Genomic DNA, 17,316 nt, shown 5'->3' with positions numbered 1-17,316 from the left:
GTGGAATGAATCGAACGAGACATGTTGTGTGTTTCTTTTAATGAATCCATTTTATGTAACACTTTTAAACGAAAACAGCTCCGCTATCGAAATGCCTTGGTTGGGGTGGGGTATGGGATAAAAGTATTTCAACCCATACGGCACGAGACTTTTGGCTCGACTTATTGCGTACGGCACACGGAGAGCCAATGCGAAACAACCCCTTTTGAGTTCCGGAGTGCTCCAGACTTCTCCTGAGTTCTGCGGCTTGCCGGGCACGAATCACACAGATCGGTGATTGCCGGAGAGATTTTGATAGCCGAAATTGAATAAGTTTAATATGAAAAGTTTCCACTCGCTCGGTCCCGACCCATCCGTCGTGAATCTCGCTCGTACGGGTAAGCAGCAGAGCGTGATGGTACTTGAAGGACTTTGCCGTTTTGTGGCAAGGTATTTGTGCCAACATTGACGGAATAAATTGCAGCATTCGTTTGTGCTCGTAGGAAAATGGAACTGTGGCAGGATAAAGTAAGGCAAAACAAATAAACCTATAGAGCTAATCTAACGCTACGCCACCATGCTAATGTGTCGTGAGCGTATTTTGTTTCACTTCCAATTGAATTGTTTCATTGGCTTCGAAAGCGGTGATGAAAAAGAAGAAAGTTCAATGTTTGCCCAGTTGCAGCAGCATCAAACCGCATCCGGGTGTGTAGCGTGCAGAGAGCGAGCTAAAGAGAGCACATTAAACAGCTTTGCGCTTACTAAAGCTAATTGAAAACTTGCCAATGCAAGTGGCATGTTCTGGGGCTGACTTTGTTGCTGTTTTTGCCTTCCCTGCTCGTGCAGTTGAATTCCCGTACAACTCGACGGTGGTTCGCATGCTAATGCAAAAGTTACACTAATTAAACCCTCTTTTCAGTGCGGCCAAGTCAACAATCCGATTTCTTTGTATCGTACGGAAGTGTAGAGTTTCGCACGGGAGCCACCAAAGGTGAACGGGCGGGCAGGGTCAGTGTGCCGTTGCTTGACCAGCACCATTTCCAGCAGCAAAAGTAAGCTTCGTTGTAAAGGATTTAGTCACTTTATCGTGTATGGTAAAGTTGCAAAACCGAAGAGGACTGGAGGAACCGGTTCCCTTCTTTTGCCGATTGGAGTTTTCGAATCGATCCGTTTAATCCTTTTCGCAGTGGAAGCCCACACTATCTGTGTTTAACACCTGCTAAAGCTTCTGTCGGTTCAAATGCAGGGCTGGAGAGAATATAACAGTATAACAGTGCAGAGCTCTAACCAGTTACAGGCTGAAAGCCATTTCGATTTCAATCATTTCACCTCCCGATAGACAGAGGAACCCAAAACGAATGCCCCAAAGTGTAGACGGGTGCTTCGTGTTCTACCCGGTCGGTCCGTGAAGCATACACATTGCCAATCTGAAAACATTAATCCCTCCTCACACACTAGCTGTGCCTGCATTTGCTTTGTATCCGCCGTGTGTCTCTCCAATGCTGTATCGACTCTCCGGTGGCTTCCCGAACGTGACGTGACTGCATTTCAATTTTACGTCCACACATATTGGATACCTGGAATTGGCAACCGTCACTCAGTTCTAGCAACTCGCTGTCAGAAACGGTCACAATACCACCGGCACAAGTGTTACTGAGCAAGCATTTTGCAATGCAATGGCCATCGTCGTACCGTATTGTGGGTCCATTTTTGATTATTTTCTTTTCTTAAAACGTTAAGCCAACGTGTTGGATGGGCAGACCCGTGCCCCCGATGGATGGACGGATCATCGGATTATGGTAATACATGGAATGCACTTAGCCACTTCGGCTGCTGAATGGAGCTGCTTCTTACGATGGAGCTGACACACTGACACGGGGGGAGTTGGTACTAGGAATCGGTGAAGTTAACATAATTACCCGTTGCTTTTATGTGGACTGTAATGGATGTGGACCACCGATTCGTGGTACTGTCTTGCATCGCAATGAGTCGCAATCCCATTTTTCAATCGCATAAGTAGTTCCCACTAAAAGCTTACTCACCAGCTCGCTCTCTACTAACTGGCGTCTCATTAGACTGCTCTCCATCATGGACATCGTCCCAAATCTCGTAACTGACCGTCGGTGGTAGTTATTTACAAGCGAAAAAAGAACAGAAAAATCTAAATTAAATCCCAACTTTAGCGTCGGGCATCCGCTTCGATCTGTCAGGGTTCGGTAATTAGTTCCGGTTTTAGCCACACAACCCCCAAACCCTGGTGGTGTGGCGTGTTAGCTGACAACAAGTCCAAACTTTTGCTAAATGCTATTAACACTTGATGCCACAACTGTCCCTCCTTCATTTCAACACACACACACACACACACACACACACACACACACACACACACACACACACACACACACACACACAACCAAGTCTCAAAAGTCTCTTAAAAGGGGACGAACGGTGCCAAACGCTCGCTTTGCATGCATCGGTTCATCCAACCGGAATGACTTATCTCTCCTTCCCCATAAACACGTCCTATCCTACCGGCGCCTCAAAAAGAAGCGCCTCTCGTAGTTTTGGGATGGATTTCAACACCAAGACGGAACGGATCCTAATTGAGTGGGGAATCGTCTTAAGATATTGTCCCTTTCAGACACACGGACAGTGTACGGCTACACACGCACACTAATTAAAATCTTTCACGGGTGGGTTGGCGGACGAGTGACGTGCGTATCCTTCCGAGTGGAGAGGGAAAACTATTTCCTTCGCTTTGCAAAGACCAACCGGATATGCTGTTAGATTGTTGCTCGTATGCTTTCGTTTGCTTGGGAACAGAGGCCGACAGACGCTGGGCAGTGGAGAATGCTTAGATTGGCATAATTTATCGCCGTCGTTCCGTGCGTCTTCTTGGGGCTGTGTGTATTGTGATCTTTTGTGATTTGTTGGACGTTCCTGAAGGCTTTAGGATTTCGGTCGCGTTTGTTTCGCGCGCGCCTAGACGGGACGAATTTGTGGACAGGCAGGATTCAAAATAAGCTCCGGAACGGAATGCGTTACCGTTCTCAAAGGTAAAGCGCTGGGGAAAGGTATCGCAATTTATCTTCGTTTTATCGGCTCTTCGGTAAGTTAAACAATGGCGCGGCCATCAGCATCAGCAAATGAAGTGAGCGGGAATTGATTCTGTCATTTCACGTCAACATCTCGCTAACGACGAACACGTTGCGGCGCACACGTTCCGACACCGTTCGGGATCGGGTTGAATACATTACACGCTCCCAGGCCGGTCCGGTGTCATCTTCCGGTGCCCGGATGTATATTGACATCTAAGAGAAAATGGTGAGAAAGCGCCCGCGCGCCTGTGTGTTTGTTTGTGTGCCACGTTAGTAACGACACCGAGCGTCATCAATCGTTTCATGATGACATGTTTAAATCAATCCGGCGAGGAAAATAATAATAATGTTGTTTGCATGCGGTAAACAGTAATTTATGTCATTACTCACCATTACTTGGCTGCCGCAACGGTTTTGAAGGGGGGCCGACCAACCGAAAGCGGAAACGGAGACCAGGGATCTCCCGCCCGCTCGAAACATATGTCGTGTGAAGCTCGTTGCCTTTCCCGTGTTAGCAAGCTTCAGACGTGCGCGCTCGTTTGGTTCAAAAATCGAAAGTGGTGAAGCGGTTGTTTGGGCAGCCAGGCGGCCTGTCTGTCGGCTTGAATTATTTATTTGGTGATTGTAAAACTTTGTGCGTGTGGGGGCGTTGTAAAAACCACCTTCACTTGTGGTTTGTGGGATGCTTCCCGTACAGGGAGGGTTGTAAATTATGTGTTAAAGATAGCAAGAGGTTGAGAACTTTCAAGAAGCAAATTATACAATTTTGCAGAGAGAGAGAGAGAGAGAGAGAGAGAGATAGAGAGAGAGAGAGAGAAACAGAGAGACAGAGAGACAGAGAGAGAGACAGAGAGTTCAATCAACATGAATGGTTTTTAATATGTTTTTTTAGATAGTTGGACGACGTTGTCTCGTTTGACAATCTCATTTTCTTATTCCTTCTTGAGAAAATTTTCATTTTGAATAAAAAATTGTTTTTTCTTACTTATTATTCGAACACAAATTCAAGATTTTCCCAAAAAAGCTAACACACTTTAACGTGTTGCTCAACCCTGATCCATTTTGCCTACAGCACGCTCTTCTCTTTGCCCTTTGTTTTATGTGACATTTTATTTACTACACGCTGTACGGAAATTAATCGCCCAGCTTAGGGGCAACATTTTCCTACCGGGACCTTCCGGGATAGACAAACGTGCCCGGAAGGCAGGGCACTGTAAGGAAGATTCATCCCGTCCCCCTTCTTCCCTCAATCAATCTCAACCCCTTGTGTATGGCAGACGGCGAACGGGCGAAGATGAACTTTATGTCGGGACGGATTCTGCCACCCCAGCGGGGTTTGTGGCGCGTGGTCGACTTTGGAATGCCACTGCGTTGACTGTGTATCACTTTGTGTTGCGTCTCTTGTGAAAATACTGAAGAATTGCAAGAGCGGTCGAAAGAAGGGATGAAAACGAACCCTTTCTTCTTCCTGAAGAAAACAAAACAAAAACACAAAAAAGGGAATAAATGTTTGGGACGAAAACGGCAAAAGAAATAGACGGAAGTGGTCAATCGATTTCGTGCACGGCAAACTAAAGTGTGCTCCGGGGAATGGGAGCCGGTGCTTTTAATTCTTGCCTAATTGAATTTGCGAACGGTGAATGCTTGCGAAACGGGGTTTTCGGTTTTCTTTGCTTCGGGCGGAATGTTGGGCAAAAAAAAAAAATGAAGCCAACGAACCAAATAGACCAGCCGTAGTTTCGGACGTCTTTTGATAAGAAGGAAAAAAATTGTATTCTACCATTTGTGTGATTGATTAGAAATGATCCAAAAACACTTTAAAATTATTTATTTCATGACTGTTTCCACAGAACCAATTTAAAAGCTTAAACCCATGGATGTTTTTCCAGCCATTTCACAGCCACAGCGCTTTGCATACATTCACTTCCGCCTGAAATGTGGCGAGCATAATTACAATCGTCAAATTAGCACAGATTTTCATTTGCGGTCGCTCAAACCTTTCTGCCCTCCCTTAGGTAACGCATAAACAAATGCGCAACCACACCGTACACTGCAACAGGACTGCAAAGCTTAAACCCCTTCAACCGCAACCAACACAGTGCGCTTCGGTGCACAATTTTGAATTACACCGACACCGGTTTGGTGCAACTGATTACACTGGGGCGTGAGGGGCGTTGGGTTGGGTGCAGTTTGCTACCAACATAGGGAGGGGGTGGTTTGAGTTTGGCGTTTCGTCTATAACATTTCAATTACACCGTAATAAAGTTCTTTGCCACCCTTTTCGTGCACCGTCCATCCATCCTCTGGCCGGTTAATTTATCTCCAAGGGATTGAGCTGTGCAAAAGTCCTGTAACCTGGATAATCCCTGCCCTGAACCTCCTCCTCCCCCCATTCGTGCGCATCACGGGTGTGCTGTAAATGCAACCTGCAACACGTAGTTGGCGCGGGTCGGTATCACCCTGGCAAGCACACCGGCCCCTAGTCTGTGCTCGCAATGCTCTGGAGAGGCGAGCTTGCGAGCCACGGTGCAGTCGGGCAACAGCAACCATCGATATATGACACCGACGTGTTTAGCTACCTTGGCTTTCCTGTGCATCTGCATCGTCCCGGTATGGTTGCGGGATGCGTTTGCCCGTTGTTATGGGGGTTTCCGAAAAACGGTGCAACATGTAGCTACGCACGCACACAGTGCTGCAGTAAAGGATGCTCGATCGTGCTACAGTTGTATCATGCGCGGAGGGAGCAGCACCGCTCAAGTGCGGGTAGATTGAGTGTGTATACGTTGCTAGAACTGGAAATGGATGCCGGATGGTGGAAGAAAGCCAGGAACCATAATTGTTTGCAATTGGAAAGAGCAGTTCAGCAGACACAGGCAATTGCAAGAGCAATAAAGCTGCAACTTTAAAATTGATATTGGCATTTCGCTCGAGGTGTTTTACATCGCATGGTGTAATACACGTTTGCAATACTTTGGCCATCAGCGGCAGGGGAAAAATGGTGTGTTCTTGTAAAGATACAATTACAAGTTTGATTACATGCCTCAAAGCACCATTAATTATTGACCGGCATATAAAAACACAAAGCACCCTTAAGGCCGGGCTACATTGATCGTACTCGCAAGTGTAATTTCGATTTTCACTAGCGCATCTGGCGAGGACCAGCGCAAGCTAGATGTCGGTATAATTTATGTGTCAAATTTATTCATGCTTGGTGTCTCATCAAGTTTTGACCAGGCTACTTGTATGCCGTTTGAAATGTTGATAAACGCCTATAAATTGCAACAAAGTAGGCCGTTAATTGTTGTTGGTGGACAAATCGTCATTCCAACAAAGCGCTTGGCAACATTTTACCCCATCTTCCAACATCTATCCATCATTGGGTAAAATTACAGGGGTTCGAATCATATAAGAGAATAGTTCAACCACTTAGGGGAATGTTGCAAATCGGTAGGGGAATATTGCAAGCAAGCTGTGGATGTTTGCAATCACTTAGAGGAGTTTTGCAAGCGTACTGTGGAGCTGTCATCAGACGGTGGGTGCCGGTGTAAAAAGGTTCGAATTGATACCGATGATGTTTTTTTTAAACAGTTTTAAACGTTTGGAGTTGTTTTCGTGTGGGATTCTGCTGTACACATGATAATCTATATAACTATAACTAAATAAACTAAATAAACTAAACATTCTCTTAAGTGATTGAACTATTCCCTTGTATGATTCGAAACCCTGTATAGCCTCCTCGAACCCAAAACGTTTTTAGACAGATAAATTATACCAGCATGTAGCTTCAACCCACCACCGCTAGATGGCGTACGCGTTCACAAAAATTACACTACGGAGTACGATCAATGTAGCCCGGCCTTTAGTTTAAGCCGAGTATACTCGTATTCGGGCCGGTTTGGTGGTACAGTAGTCAACTCGAACGACTTAACAACACGCGCGTCAGGGTTCAAGCCCCGAATAGACCGTGTCACCATACGTAGGACTGACTATCCTGCTATGGTAACAATAAGTCACTGAAAGCCAAGCCCACTTTACTAGTGGGTACTGGTAGGCCTTGACCGGCAGCGGTTGTTGTGCCAAAAGAAGAAGAATAATAAGAAGATACTCATATCTGTGGCGCCATCTATGCAATAATAGCTGCACTACATTATAAAGTGCATTTTTAAACTCATTTAAAAGTTTAATACAAATTGAAACTATGCAGCAAACGGGTTTGAGTAAACAAAAACGTATAAAATCCAGTGTTATTTCTAAACAGTTCCAAAACAGGAAAATTATCATTTAAACGAGATTTTAGTTTTACCTCAAAACAGTTCAACAACGAAGTTAGAAAAGAAAGCTAGAATAAATACGTCCAGACGTGCTGACTAAGCGATAAGAAAAGATGCAAAAATGAAGCCATTTGTTGTGTCTGCTTTTCCCATTTCCCATTTTCTCAACAGTCACCAATGACTGTGCTGTGCGTTGTTTTCCATCTGGCTGGAGTTTTAGCAAAGTTGTTGTGCTTTTGTTGTTGTTGTTGTTGTTGCTGTCTGGCGTTTGTACTATGCGATACAATTAAAGGACACAAACAAACAAAAAAAATGCGAGGTAGGCAACGGAAGTGAGCGTTTTACCTTCCCAGCGATGGGACATTACGCGAGCGTCTGGGAAAAATAAAGCAAAAATGTACGGTGAACTTTGAAGGTGTAGTATAAAATATGATTCTGTGCGGTGCATTTTTCTTGCTCGTTGAATATTATTCTACGAAAGAACGTTCCACCGTTCGTCAACATAAAACGCTCCACTATTATAATGGGGCCACGCCGTTCCCAAGGAACGTGCCTGCCGGAGAGAGAGCGCCGTATCTCATCGTCCCGTTTCGCCGTGAATCCATTGCCGTTTCCTTTACAAAACGAATAGAACAAAAATGTATTCCTGCCCATTAATCTCTGTTACGTGACGTTTTTCCTTTTCAGACTGAAATTATGTTCGACTACCAGGGGATCAGTTGACACTGTTTGAGCAACTTACGAAGCACGCACGGCACTAGGTAAAGGTGAGTACAGCGCCGGCTTCGGTCCGGTTTTCTTGCTTCCCCGTTTTCAGGACGTTTCTCTTCTGCCCCCTCTCTTTACCGCGCATTAAAAGAGGCTTTCCTCGCCCCCTGAAGGTGAGCCTCGAACCTGTCCTGTCAGCGGTTTGCCACACTTTGTGCCCGTCCCAGAGCTCGTTTATTTTAACTCCCCTGGCCGTAGACAATTGAATTTCTACAGCTTTGGGGAAACGGTATCCGCGTCCAAAAGGGTGCCGCGCGTGTTTGTGTGGCTGTGGCAGTTAGTGTTTTTTCGGTTTGGTTCGCTGACCGTGTGCTTGTTAAATTATACATGGAGTAGATTAAAGAAGGAATGACACTGATGGGAAAGTGTGGAAATGTGGACAAAGTGGAGAGAGAGATGAAACATAACAACGTACCGCACCAAGGGCCAAGCACACACTAAAATGAGTGCCTGAAATGGGTGAGATGAAAAGGGTGATGCTTTATGCCCTGCGATAACATCAAACAGGGAATGACTGTTTTCTCGCAACAGTCAGCATCGCTGCAGGTAAGGAAGGCTTCGCAATAAGAGCGAAAAACTTCAATCCCTCGCCTTTAATTGATATTTGGTGCCGTGGCAGAAAGTATTTTGCATGTTGTTTTTCTATTCGCCGCGTGGCGTTGATTGCTGTACATTTGATACCCATACAGCCCCCAGTACGCAGCTTATTACGGGACGCTGTTGATGATGATGGGAAAGTTTTCTCTCTCCCCCTATCTCCGCATACAAGTTGCGCAATTGCATTCCAAGAATGCATGTGCGAAATTGTATGCTTCGGTCGGTGGTGCAGCCGCAAGTTCGAGAACTTACGCCCGAGCGTACACAACATTTCCATCGCATCGGTGCATTTCCCAAGGCGAGTCTCGGTGGATGCAAAAGCGCATTTCATCCTTCGAGAGTGGGACAAGAGGGAGAGAGTGGAAGAAATAAACGACAGCCCGTGCTGCTTACCCGTAAACACCTGTCATTCACCGTCACGCTGACACAAGGGCTGCACACCCAGGCTGCGAATGGAATATTAGTTCGGGGAAAATGCCGTATGGCGCGCATTGAAACTGTTGCCTGCGATGGGAAAACATCGTACCACTCTCGTACCGGTACCATTCATAACGTACCAGTGCAGCACCAGCACCGGAATAGAGTAAGAAGTTTCAACCATGACGAGTTATGTGTGTGTGTGTGTGTTTGTGAGTCTGTTTCAATCTTGTCCCGTAATGGAAGGAGAATTCTTTTGAAGCTTATCGACGTACTTTACAACAACAAAAAACCATGCTTGACTACTGGCGCGCTTGTGGTACGGGAGCGTGTTGTGCGAATTTAAAAGCATCGAATGCATGAAGCGGCGATCGTGCTTTGGCAGGGCAACGCAACTTCTCCTTTCGCTTGACGGGAAAAAGGTATAAAGAGTGTTTATGTTTTCGCCAAATTCGCCCAGGTTCCTGGAAAGGATTAACAGTTTTTTTTCTTATATTCTTTCGCCGTTATTGTATTATGGTTAAGACAGCGTAATAGCTCTCGACCTCCGCTGGTGGTGTAGGGTGTTTGAAGTGCCTGTTTGGGGTTTGGATTTACGATAAGAGCAAGCTTGTGTGGGGCGAACGAGGCGCTGTGATTGAAGCGTTGACGAAGTCACCTGCTGCTAGTGATTTATTAAAATGGTTAGCGGAGAATTTTGAAGCATTGTGTTTGCATGTAAAGCTTGATGAGTATGTTCGTGTGGTGCTTTTTTAATTATTTGTTGGCACCTTTATGCAGAAAACTGGTAGGAACGTTTTTTTACGAACCGTGTTCTTTGGAGACCTTTTTAAAGCTGCTCTGTTCGGTCTCAACAAATAACAAAGGTCCTTCGAGCAGGATTCCCGTTCGCTCTGAACGGTGCTGCTGCCGCTCGCGACTATTTTTTACATGAAACGTTTTATTTATTCTTTGAATGTTAACTTTTTACCATTGTTTAGAGTACTGTAACATGTCAGCACAATGAAAACAGAAACAAAGTACGTAAACAATTGTTATAACCAACACAAAAAGTTGTTTTGTTTTGCTTTAGTAGTATGTAATGCTTTTATTTGTTGATATTCGAGTTAACAGTCCACAGTTATGCAATATTATCAACATTACTGGGTTTTTTTGTATACGTAAAATTAATAATAACAATATTTTTTTAATTTTTGTGTGTTTCCCACAATGTGTCACCAATACATGCCAATAAATCATAAGAACGATTCAAAAATATGCGAGAAATCATCATTACATTGTTAAGGCCGGGGTACACTGTCCGTACTCGCTAGTGTAATTTCGATTTTCACTGGCGCATCTGGCGGCGGCTGACCGAAGCATTTTGCCAAACAATTTGGTGCCGCTCCAGAAAATTCGTTATTTTTTATGTTTTTTACTTGAACTGGATTGAAAAAGCTTTGTAATTGATAGATAAATATGATGTGCAAGTGTTTCAGTCGTTTTCGCATCAAAAAACGGCGAAAAAACTAATTAATTTTGAGATCCGGCGCAACCATTCCCCCGACGACCAAAAAAAACGTCCACCAGCCGCCGCCAGATGCGCTAGTGAAAATCGAAATTACACCAGCGAGTACGGACAATGTACTCCGGCCTTTAGACGAATCTAAAAATTCGAAAAACAATATTAACAACAATAAGAAATCATGTAGCTGTATTTTTCATTGTAAGGAAATAAAAAAGGAAGTTCACGATCACAAAAAGCCTACATTCAGGCGTTCTTGTAACTCTCCTCATATTCCATTCACTCAAAACTGATACCTTTGTATGAATTATTATTATAAAAGCATCGTTAAAGAGAAAGGTAAAACAGCTGTTCCTGCTTCCAAATCCGAAATTTTGCTCAATTGATTCTCAATGATGCTTGCCATCCAAACGAACATCGCCAAGCGTGCTGCTCACGTAATCCCATCCCAAGCGCGACAGCTTTATTCACACCAAACCACAAGTACATACACTCACACACATGCACAATGCAATACGTGGGAAATTGAGGAAGGTGGTGTAAAATGCTATCAAACTGCACTCGATTGCATTCCCGCATTGGGTTCGCAAACGGTTGCGCTTTCAGCAATTCAGCTCGCGTTTGGTGCCGATCATCGATTACCATTTTTACGAGCTGCACGAGACGTTACAGTAACAGCGTTCCCGTGTGCCCGTGGATCACTTCCGTGTTGACCTGGGCTGCAGAGTGTTGAGAGGCGACGAAGCAACGCAATGGAACGGCGAACTTGTTCGGGGACAAGCGACGGAAGGTCGTAAAACTTTCCCATTACCGACAATTAGTGTTACATCCGGGTGTTTTAGTGCGATGGTTTGAACCCGACGCTATGGTGCATTTCTTTTTGCAAAAAAATATATAAATATTTCTCCATCCAAAAGGATGAGGTTTTCCGGCTCCCCTGGAGGAAGGAGTGCCAAGTGCATCAAGCAAACTGTATAACAGGGCGGGAAAATGCACCCGCTGATAGATTTATGAAGCAATGCGATGACGTGCGATACGGCAGTGTTTGGGCAAGGCAGTACCATCCAACAGGTTTTTGCCCGAACTTATTGGATCAAGTTTTTCCGCCGCTTGTGGAGCGCGGTTTCCTCCCGCAGCGGTGCTCGAACGCGTTGTTTCCCATTTCCGAAGCGCAGAATGTGTTTGCTACTGTTGCAAGGTAGAGGGGCAAAGGAAGAATAAGCACAGCGGAAAGCGGAAGGAACGGCGTACCGCTGCCGGTGACTGCTAGGAAAGAATGGCGCTGCACAGACGGGTTTCTGCGGGCCCCAGTGATGGGTGAAATGAACTATTTTTCACGCCGAAAGAAAAGATACACTCTTCCTTCGTTTCCACAAAAAATAAAATGCACCCGGCAGGTGGCTTTCCCGTAGCGAAGCATACCTGCTGGTAGCTGAATGCTTTTGTACCATTTACGACCCATGCATCCCACTGTGCCCCTCTTACTCCCTTATCATAAAAATCATACCGAGCCGGTAGAAGGATTCGCTTTCCCTTTAGCACGTCGCTCGTGTACATCTCGAGCGTTGATGAAAAATGCTGCAAGGGATCAACTGGCTTTTAGTTTCATACCCTTCTTCACCCACCGATACCGTAGTACAGGTAGAAGATGGTATGGACAAAGCAAAGGAGTGCACCAGAAACGTTCTAGAGTGTGTATCATCGTTGCTTGCCGGCGAATGTTTCTTGCCATCGCTCAATAGGTTCCTTTTTTATCGTTGACGCCGTGACGGCTACCAGTCTTGTACTTTATAGAAAGTTCGTTGCTCCATTCTTGGCGGTGCGTTTTCTTTACAGCATACCGCCATTAACGCCCTTAGAAAACCATAGAATTGGTGGGAAGGAAGTGTTGAAAGTTTTGCTATGCACTTTTATTCCACCATCCACTTCAGCGTGTATGCAAGCGTCGCATGCAGCATTGCTGACACCGAGAAAACGATCGTTCTGCAATTTTTGCAACCTCATTAAAAAAAGACGTAACGCTCCTTCACCTCAGCATCGTTTGGTGTTCGTAGCTAACTCAATTAATCATAGCAATACCAGTTGCGTGGTGCAATGTTTACCTTTTTATGTTGAATTTTAATTTCATAATTTCGGGCGCCTCATCATTCTTGTTGAGTAATTTGACAAAAAATAAATAAATAAATATTTAAAATAAAATAAAAAAAATTTAATAAAATGAAATAAAATTAAATAATTGCTTAAACTTTGCTTCGTTTCTTCCCTTTCCCACAGATGATTGGAAGCGTCGGAGGTCGACACATGTCGACGCGCCGCCGGGGCTCGTCCCCGATGGTGCGCCTAGGGAACAATCTCAACCTGCAGCTCGAGCCACCCGATGGGCCGAACACACCGCGTGTCTCGCCGAGGCGAAGGCGAGCCGTTACGACCAGTGACCACAAAAGCTGTGCATTAATTCAAACAAGACTGAAACTAGGAGACATCATGTAAGTATACCAAACGGACAGCGGGTGTGAATTTTAAAGGAAAGCGTTTTCAAAACGCTAAACGAGAAAGAGACAGAGAGCTTTCGAAAGCTTGGTTGAAATATTTCAGTGAGAGGAATTAGTTTCTATGCACACCAAATACACGTTTAACGACGTTTTTGCATCTCCATCGGGGGTTTGATAAGTATCTGCCTCGTTTAAGACGGTTTGATTTGTTACAAAACCAATATTGGGGAGATATGATTAAAATAAGGAAAACAACAGATCCATGAAATATTTCAATGGAGACGCCTAATGTTTCAAAGCTCGCCCGGCAGTTGCTCACCGACCGTCACTCAATTTCTGGTGGTGGTGAGTGTGCACTGTTTACAAACCGACCGTCCTGCGTACCAGTGGCCTCGCCCGACCCATGGACCGCATGCGCCCCTCCCCTCCCCGGCCCGTGTAGCTCCCGGTTTGACAGCGTGCGTTTACAGTGGCCGGTTGAGTTTTTCCCGCAGCGCCGTCACACGACCCAAACAAAAAGCCCTTCAGGTGGGGGCGGCTCAGACCAGTGCGAGTTGCTACACGTGCTATCAGTGCAGTGCTGTGTGGGTGTTTGTGTGTGTGTGTGTGTGCGCGCGTGTTCGATAGGCAATTCAAATTTGTGTGTTTACGTGTAGCTTTCCAGACGGACGACGAATGAACCCCCCGGATATGGGTGTGTGTGTGTGTGTGTGTGTACGTGGTAAAATAGCTCGGATGGAAAAGTCATTTCCATCCCAAAAACGAAACGGTGCATTCATTCGTTTTCCAGAAGCCAAGCCGTTCGAACGTGTTTGTGCTCGCGTTTGCTAGAGGAAAAAAAAGTAACATAGTGAAGAAAATTCCACCCCTAAAACGGGTCGTACAGGAGGTGGCGCGGCAGGAAGGTGGTGTCATTCGGTGCATTCTCATTCTTGCCAGCGCGGCACCAAAAGGTTTGGAATAATGGTTTTGTGTGCTCGAACGGTTGATCGAAATACCGAACCGAAAAGCTGCCCTCTTGAAATGAGTGTTTGTGTGTGTGCGTGCGTACGTGCTGGGAGGTGAAAAAACGTACAGCCCGCATGGGATGTGGCAATAGTTGAATGTGAAAAAGAAACCCCCCCCCCGCTTGTGACGTTGCGTTCCGTTTGCGCAACAATGGAAATGTGGAGTTGCATCGTCAGCAGGGAAAGTGAAAAGAAAAAAAAAAAAATACGGGCTCCAAAGCGAATCGCAAAACGCCCCACCCACTCAAGCCCGTGAACCGTCCGTCCGTCAGCACCATTGAAAAATGGGGGAGAGTTATCACCAAGCCCAGGGGTTTTTTCCTGCCCCATTCGTTCGTATCAGGACCTGCCATCTGCGCTGGATGCGGGGCTGCTGCCGGAGTGCTTTTTAAAATTTAATTACCTTAATTCGATTTGAGTGATGCAAGGCTCCACCTTGCTGCTACCTACAAACCACCGCCTACCCCCGCTATTGGTTAATGCAAGTGGTCACTGAAAGCATTCATAGTGAAACAATGATGGGGAGTGTCCGCCGGGAAAGTTGAAATTAATTGAAGTTGGTAAAACCAACAGCTCACTGTGGTGCCATCAAATAATCTTTCCCCCACACACGCACACACACACTGCTTCTCTTCCTTACTCTTATTCTTTCTCTAATTAATGCTCCCGAAAAAAACGAACTCTCACACAAATCGTCCTCCACTTTTATCTCTTCTTTGTTTTATGTTCACTTTCAAGCGACAAAAAAAAACACAACCCTCAAATGGCCCATTTTTCCTTTAGCACAAGTGACTCTCTCCCATCATTCAACCCCTACGCTCCTCCCTCATCCTCCCCACCAATGTAACCGTGAAGGTGGTGGTAAAAAAAGAAGTAGAAACAGCAGCAGCAGGAAAAAGCTGAGAAAACGGGAGCACCCAACTGGGTTTGTACGTGATGGTGTTGGCGGCGGTGGTGGCATTGTCCAAGGTAAAGAAAGGCCTCTTCTATTCGCCCTCGCATCGGAAGCTCTCCCGTGTGTTTTAATGTGTTCGTGCGATCCTTTCGAGCAGCGGAAACGGAGCAACCGCCATGGTACGCTCGCCGTGGTGGTGGTGGTCGTGCGACGAGAAGGAAGCAAACTGTGAACGAGCAAGCGAGCGCGCTTGATTTCCCTCTCCCTTTCGCACAGCGTAAATGTGTCCTGTGTTTGTGTGTGTGCGTGCGCCAACAAAGCGAGCTCAGGGGCAGCAAAATTATGCCTTCGTGCGGGGGTGGAAAACAAGTTCCCTGTTGTGTCTCTGCTTGTTTATGTCTGTTTGTGTGTGTGTGTGTCTGTTTACTGGAAAAGGCTTTGACGCTCGGTCGTCGTTCAGCAGCAAAGCCTGCTTCGCACGTTTCACGTATGTGCTTGATAGGGGACTTGATTGGGGAGTGCTAAAGCGAGAGAAAAAGAGCAAAAGAAGAGAGTGTTGTGTGTGTGTGTGTGCGTGGCGAGCGAAGTAGCTTACGAGAGTGTTGAAAAAAACCCTCTCCAACCCGCAACCTAACGCAGCACGTGAGATGACACAGCCACAGAGAGAAAGCGAGTAGCTAGGTGTCGGAGCAGCGTGTTTCGTGCATGGGGCGCCATCTGGTGCCGTTCGCCCGGAAGCTCGCCTAGTCTGGTGGAGTGTTTTCCTTCGTGTTGCGGCGCTACTAAATCCGCTACAATCCGCGTGTGTGCGTGTGTGTTTCTTTCTTTTTTTTCTTCCCTCTTTTCGGGTGAATAATACCGAAGGCAGAGCAAGCTGCTAACAAAATCATTTAAAATCGTTCACAAAATCGCGTGTGACACAGCATCCTAAGGAAGTGTATGTTGTGGTGAAGTGGTAAAGTGCAAATCGGCGAAACAAAGCAAACGGCAGCTGGAAGCTGATCGTTTTCGGATCGGCTGCGTCTGCTGGAAGGGCTCTCCGCTCGCCCAAAGGGTATTGTGTGTTTGGCCGCCTGTCTGGATCCACGCAAAGCAAACCCAGCGGCTGCACAAATGTATTACGTCGGTGGCTCGGTGTAACCCAATATGGCCCTGTGGTCGTCCAGCGCTGGTACTGCACACTGGGAAAAACTGACGGTGGGTGTACTGGTGAAGTGTTACTGATTGGAGGCGGGAGGGTAGAAAAACACGAAAGCATTAATCAAGCAGATAGAAAGTACAAAGGCATAGCAAAAAATAATACTAATAATAAGCAGGCCTTCCCTCTATGCTCTACACAAGCTTTGCCGTTCTGAGCACTGGTGTCCTTCGACGGGCGCACTCTGTGCTTCGCCTGCTTTCTTGTCGCGGCGTCGAATGCAAACGCAAAGTGCTCGCATAGCATTGTGCAGCGCCCGACAGTGCGGGAAGCAGAAACCGGTGGATACGAGCGGAGCGGAAAGAAGCCTTTGGAGGGCAAGGAAAATCAATGCATTTCGTTCTATTTATCGAACCTGTTTGTCACCTTGCCTTGAAGGTATCGGTGCTTTGCTTACTCCCCGTCCAATGTCGCCGGTTGCAATGTGGAGGCGTTCGAGTCGAGAATGGTTGGCCCATTCATCACTGAGGGCAGGACACATCAGCAACACCAAAACAGTGATAAAATCGTATACTGATATTGATCGTACACAACGCGCGAATAAAATAAAGCCCCAAAATCCTATGAAAATGAAAGTGATGTTGTCTGTTGATAAAAAAGCTACAAAAGATCAGAGTGCTTCTCGCTTTCAGGCAACATATTTTGTAGCTAGGCACTACGCACATTGTGCGTCTCGTGGTGTCCCACAAACCATGACTGATCGGTTGGAAAATTGTATGAATTACCGTTTCCCGTTTCCCGTCTAAACTTATCCGACCGAGATGCCGCTGGTGATGAGTTCGCTTTGATCTGCTCCACTGGTGCATGTGTGTTGCGAATTTTAGGCAGCTTCTTTCGGGCCCCGACAGCCGGGAGGGATTTTCCTTTGTTCTTTTCTGCTGACACACTCTAATGAACCGATGAGATGGAATTAGGCACGAAAAAAAAAACAATCATCGATCGAATTTCAAACCAGCTTGAGTTAATTACGGTGCCACTGTAAGCAACTTCTAGGGAGCAGGGGAAGGTTTTGTTTTGTGTGTGAGCATATGTGTTTGAACAACATCAGCTTTCATGGCTAGAGGATTGATAAATTGATTTGTTTTTGCTT

General features: G+C 46.0%; 1 protein-coding gene across 6 annotated transcripts in view; it reads left to right on the top strand.

Annotated features, from left to right (window-relative positions):
• LOC1273390 (voltage-dependent calcium channel type A subunit alpha-1) overlaps nt 1-17,316 on the top strand; it is an 85,422-nt gene that overhangs the window by 22,597 nt on the left and 45,509 nt on the right. For all 6 annotated transcript variants that reach the window (XM_061640777.1, XM_061640776.1, XM_061640775.1 and 3 more), the window contains exons 2-3: nt 8,036-8,115; nt 12,909-13,120. In XM_061640777.1, coding sequence (XP_061496761.1) covers nt 12,909-13,120 — 212 coding nt within the window. In that variant the 5' untranslated portion in view covers nt 8,036-8,115. The remainder of the gene's footprint in view (nt 1-8,035; nt 8,116-12,908; nt 13,121-17,316) is intronic.

This window comes from Anopheles gambiae, chromosome 2 (genome assembly GCF_943734735.2).
Source record: "Anopheles gambiae chromosome 2, idAnoGambNW_F1_1, whole genome shotgun sequence".
Classification (NCBI taxonomy): domain Eukaryota; kingdom Metazoa; phylum Arthropoda; class Insecta; order Diptera; family Culicidae; genus Anopheles; species Anopheles gambiae.
This window is presented reverse-complemented; position numbering and strand designations above follow the sequence as displayed.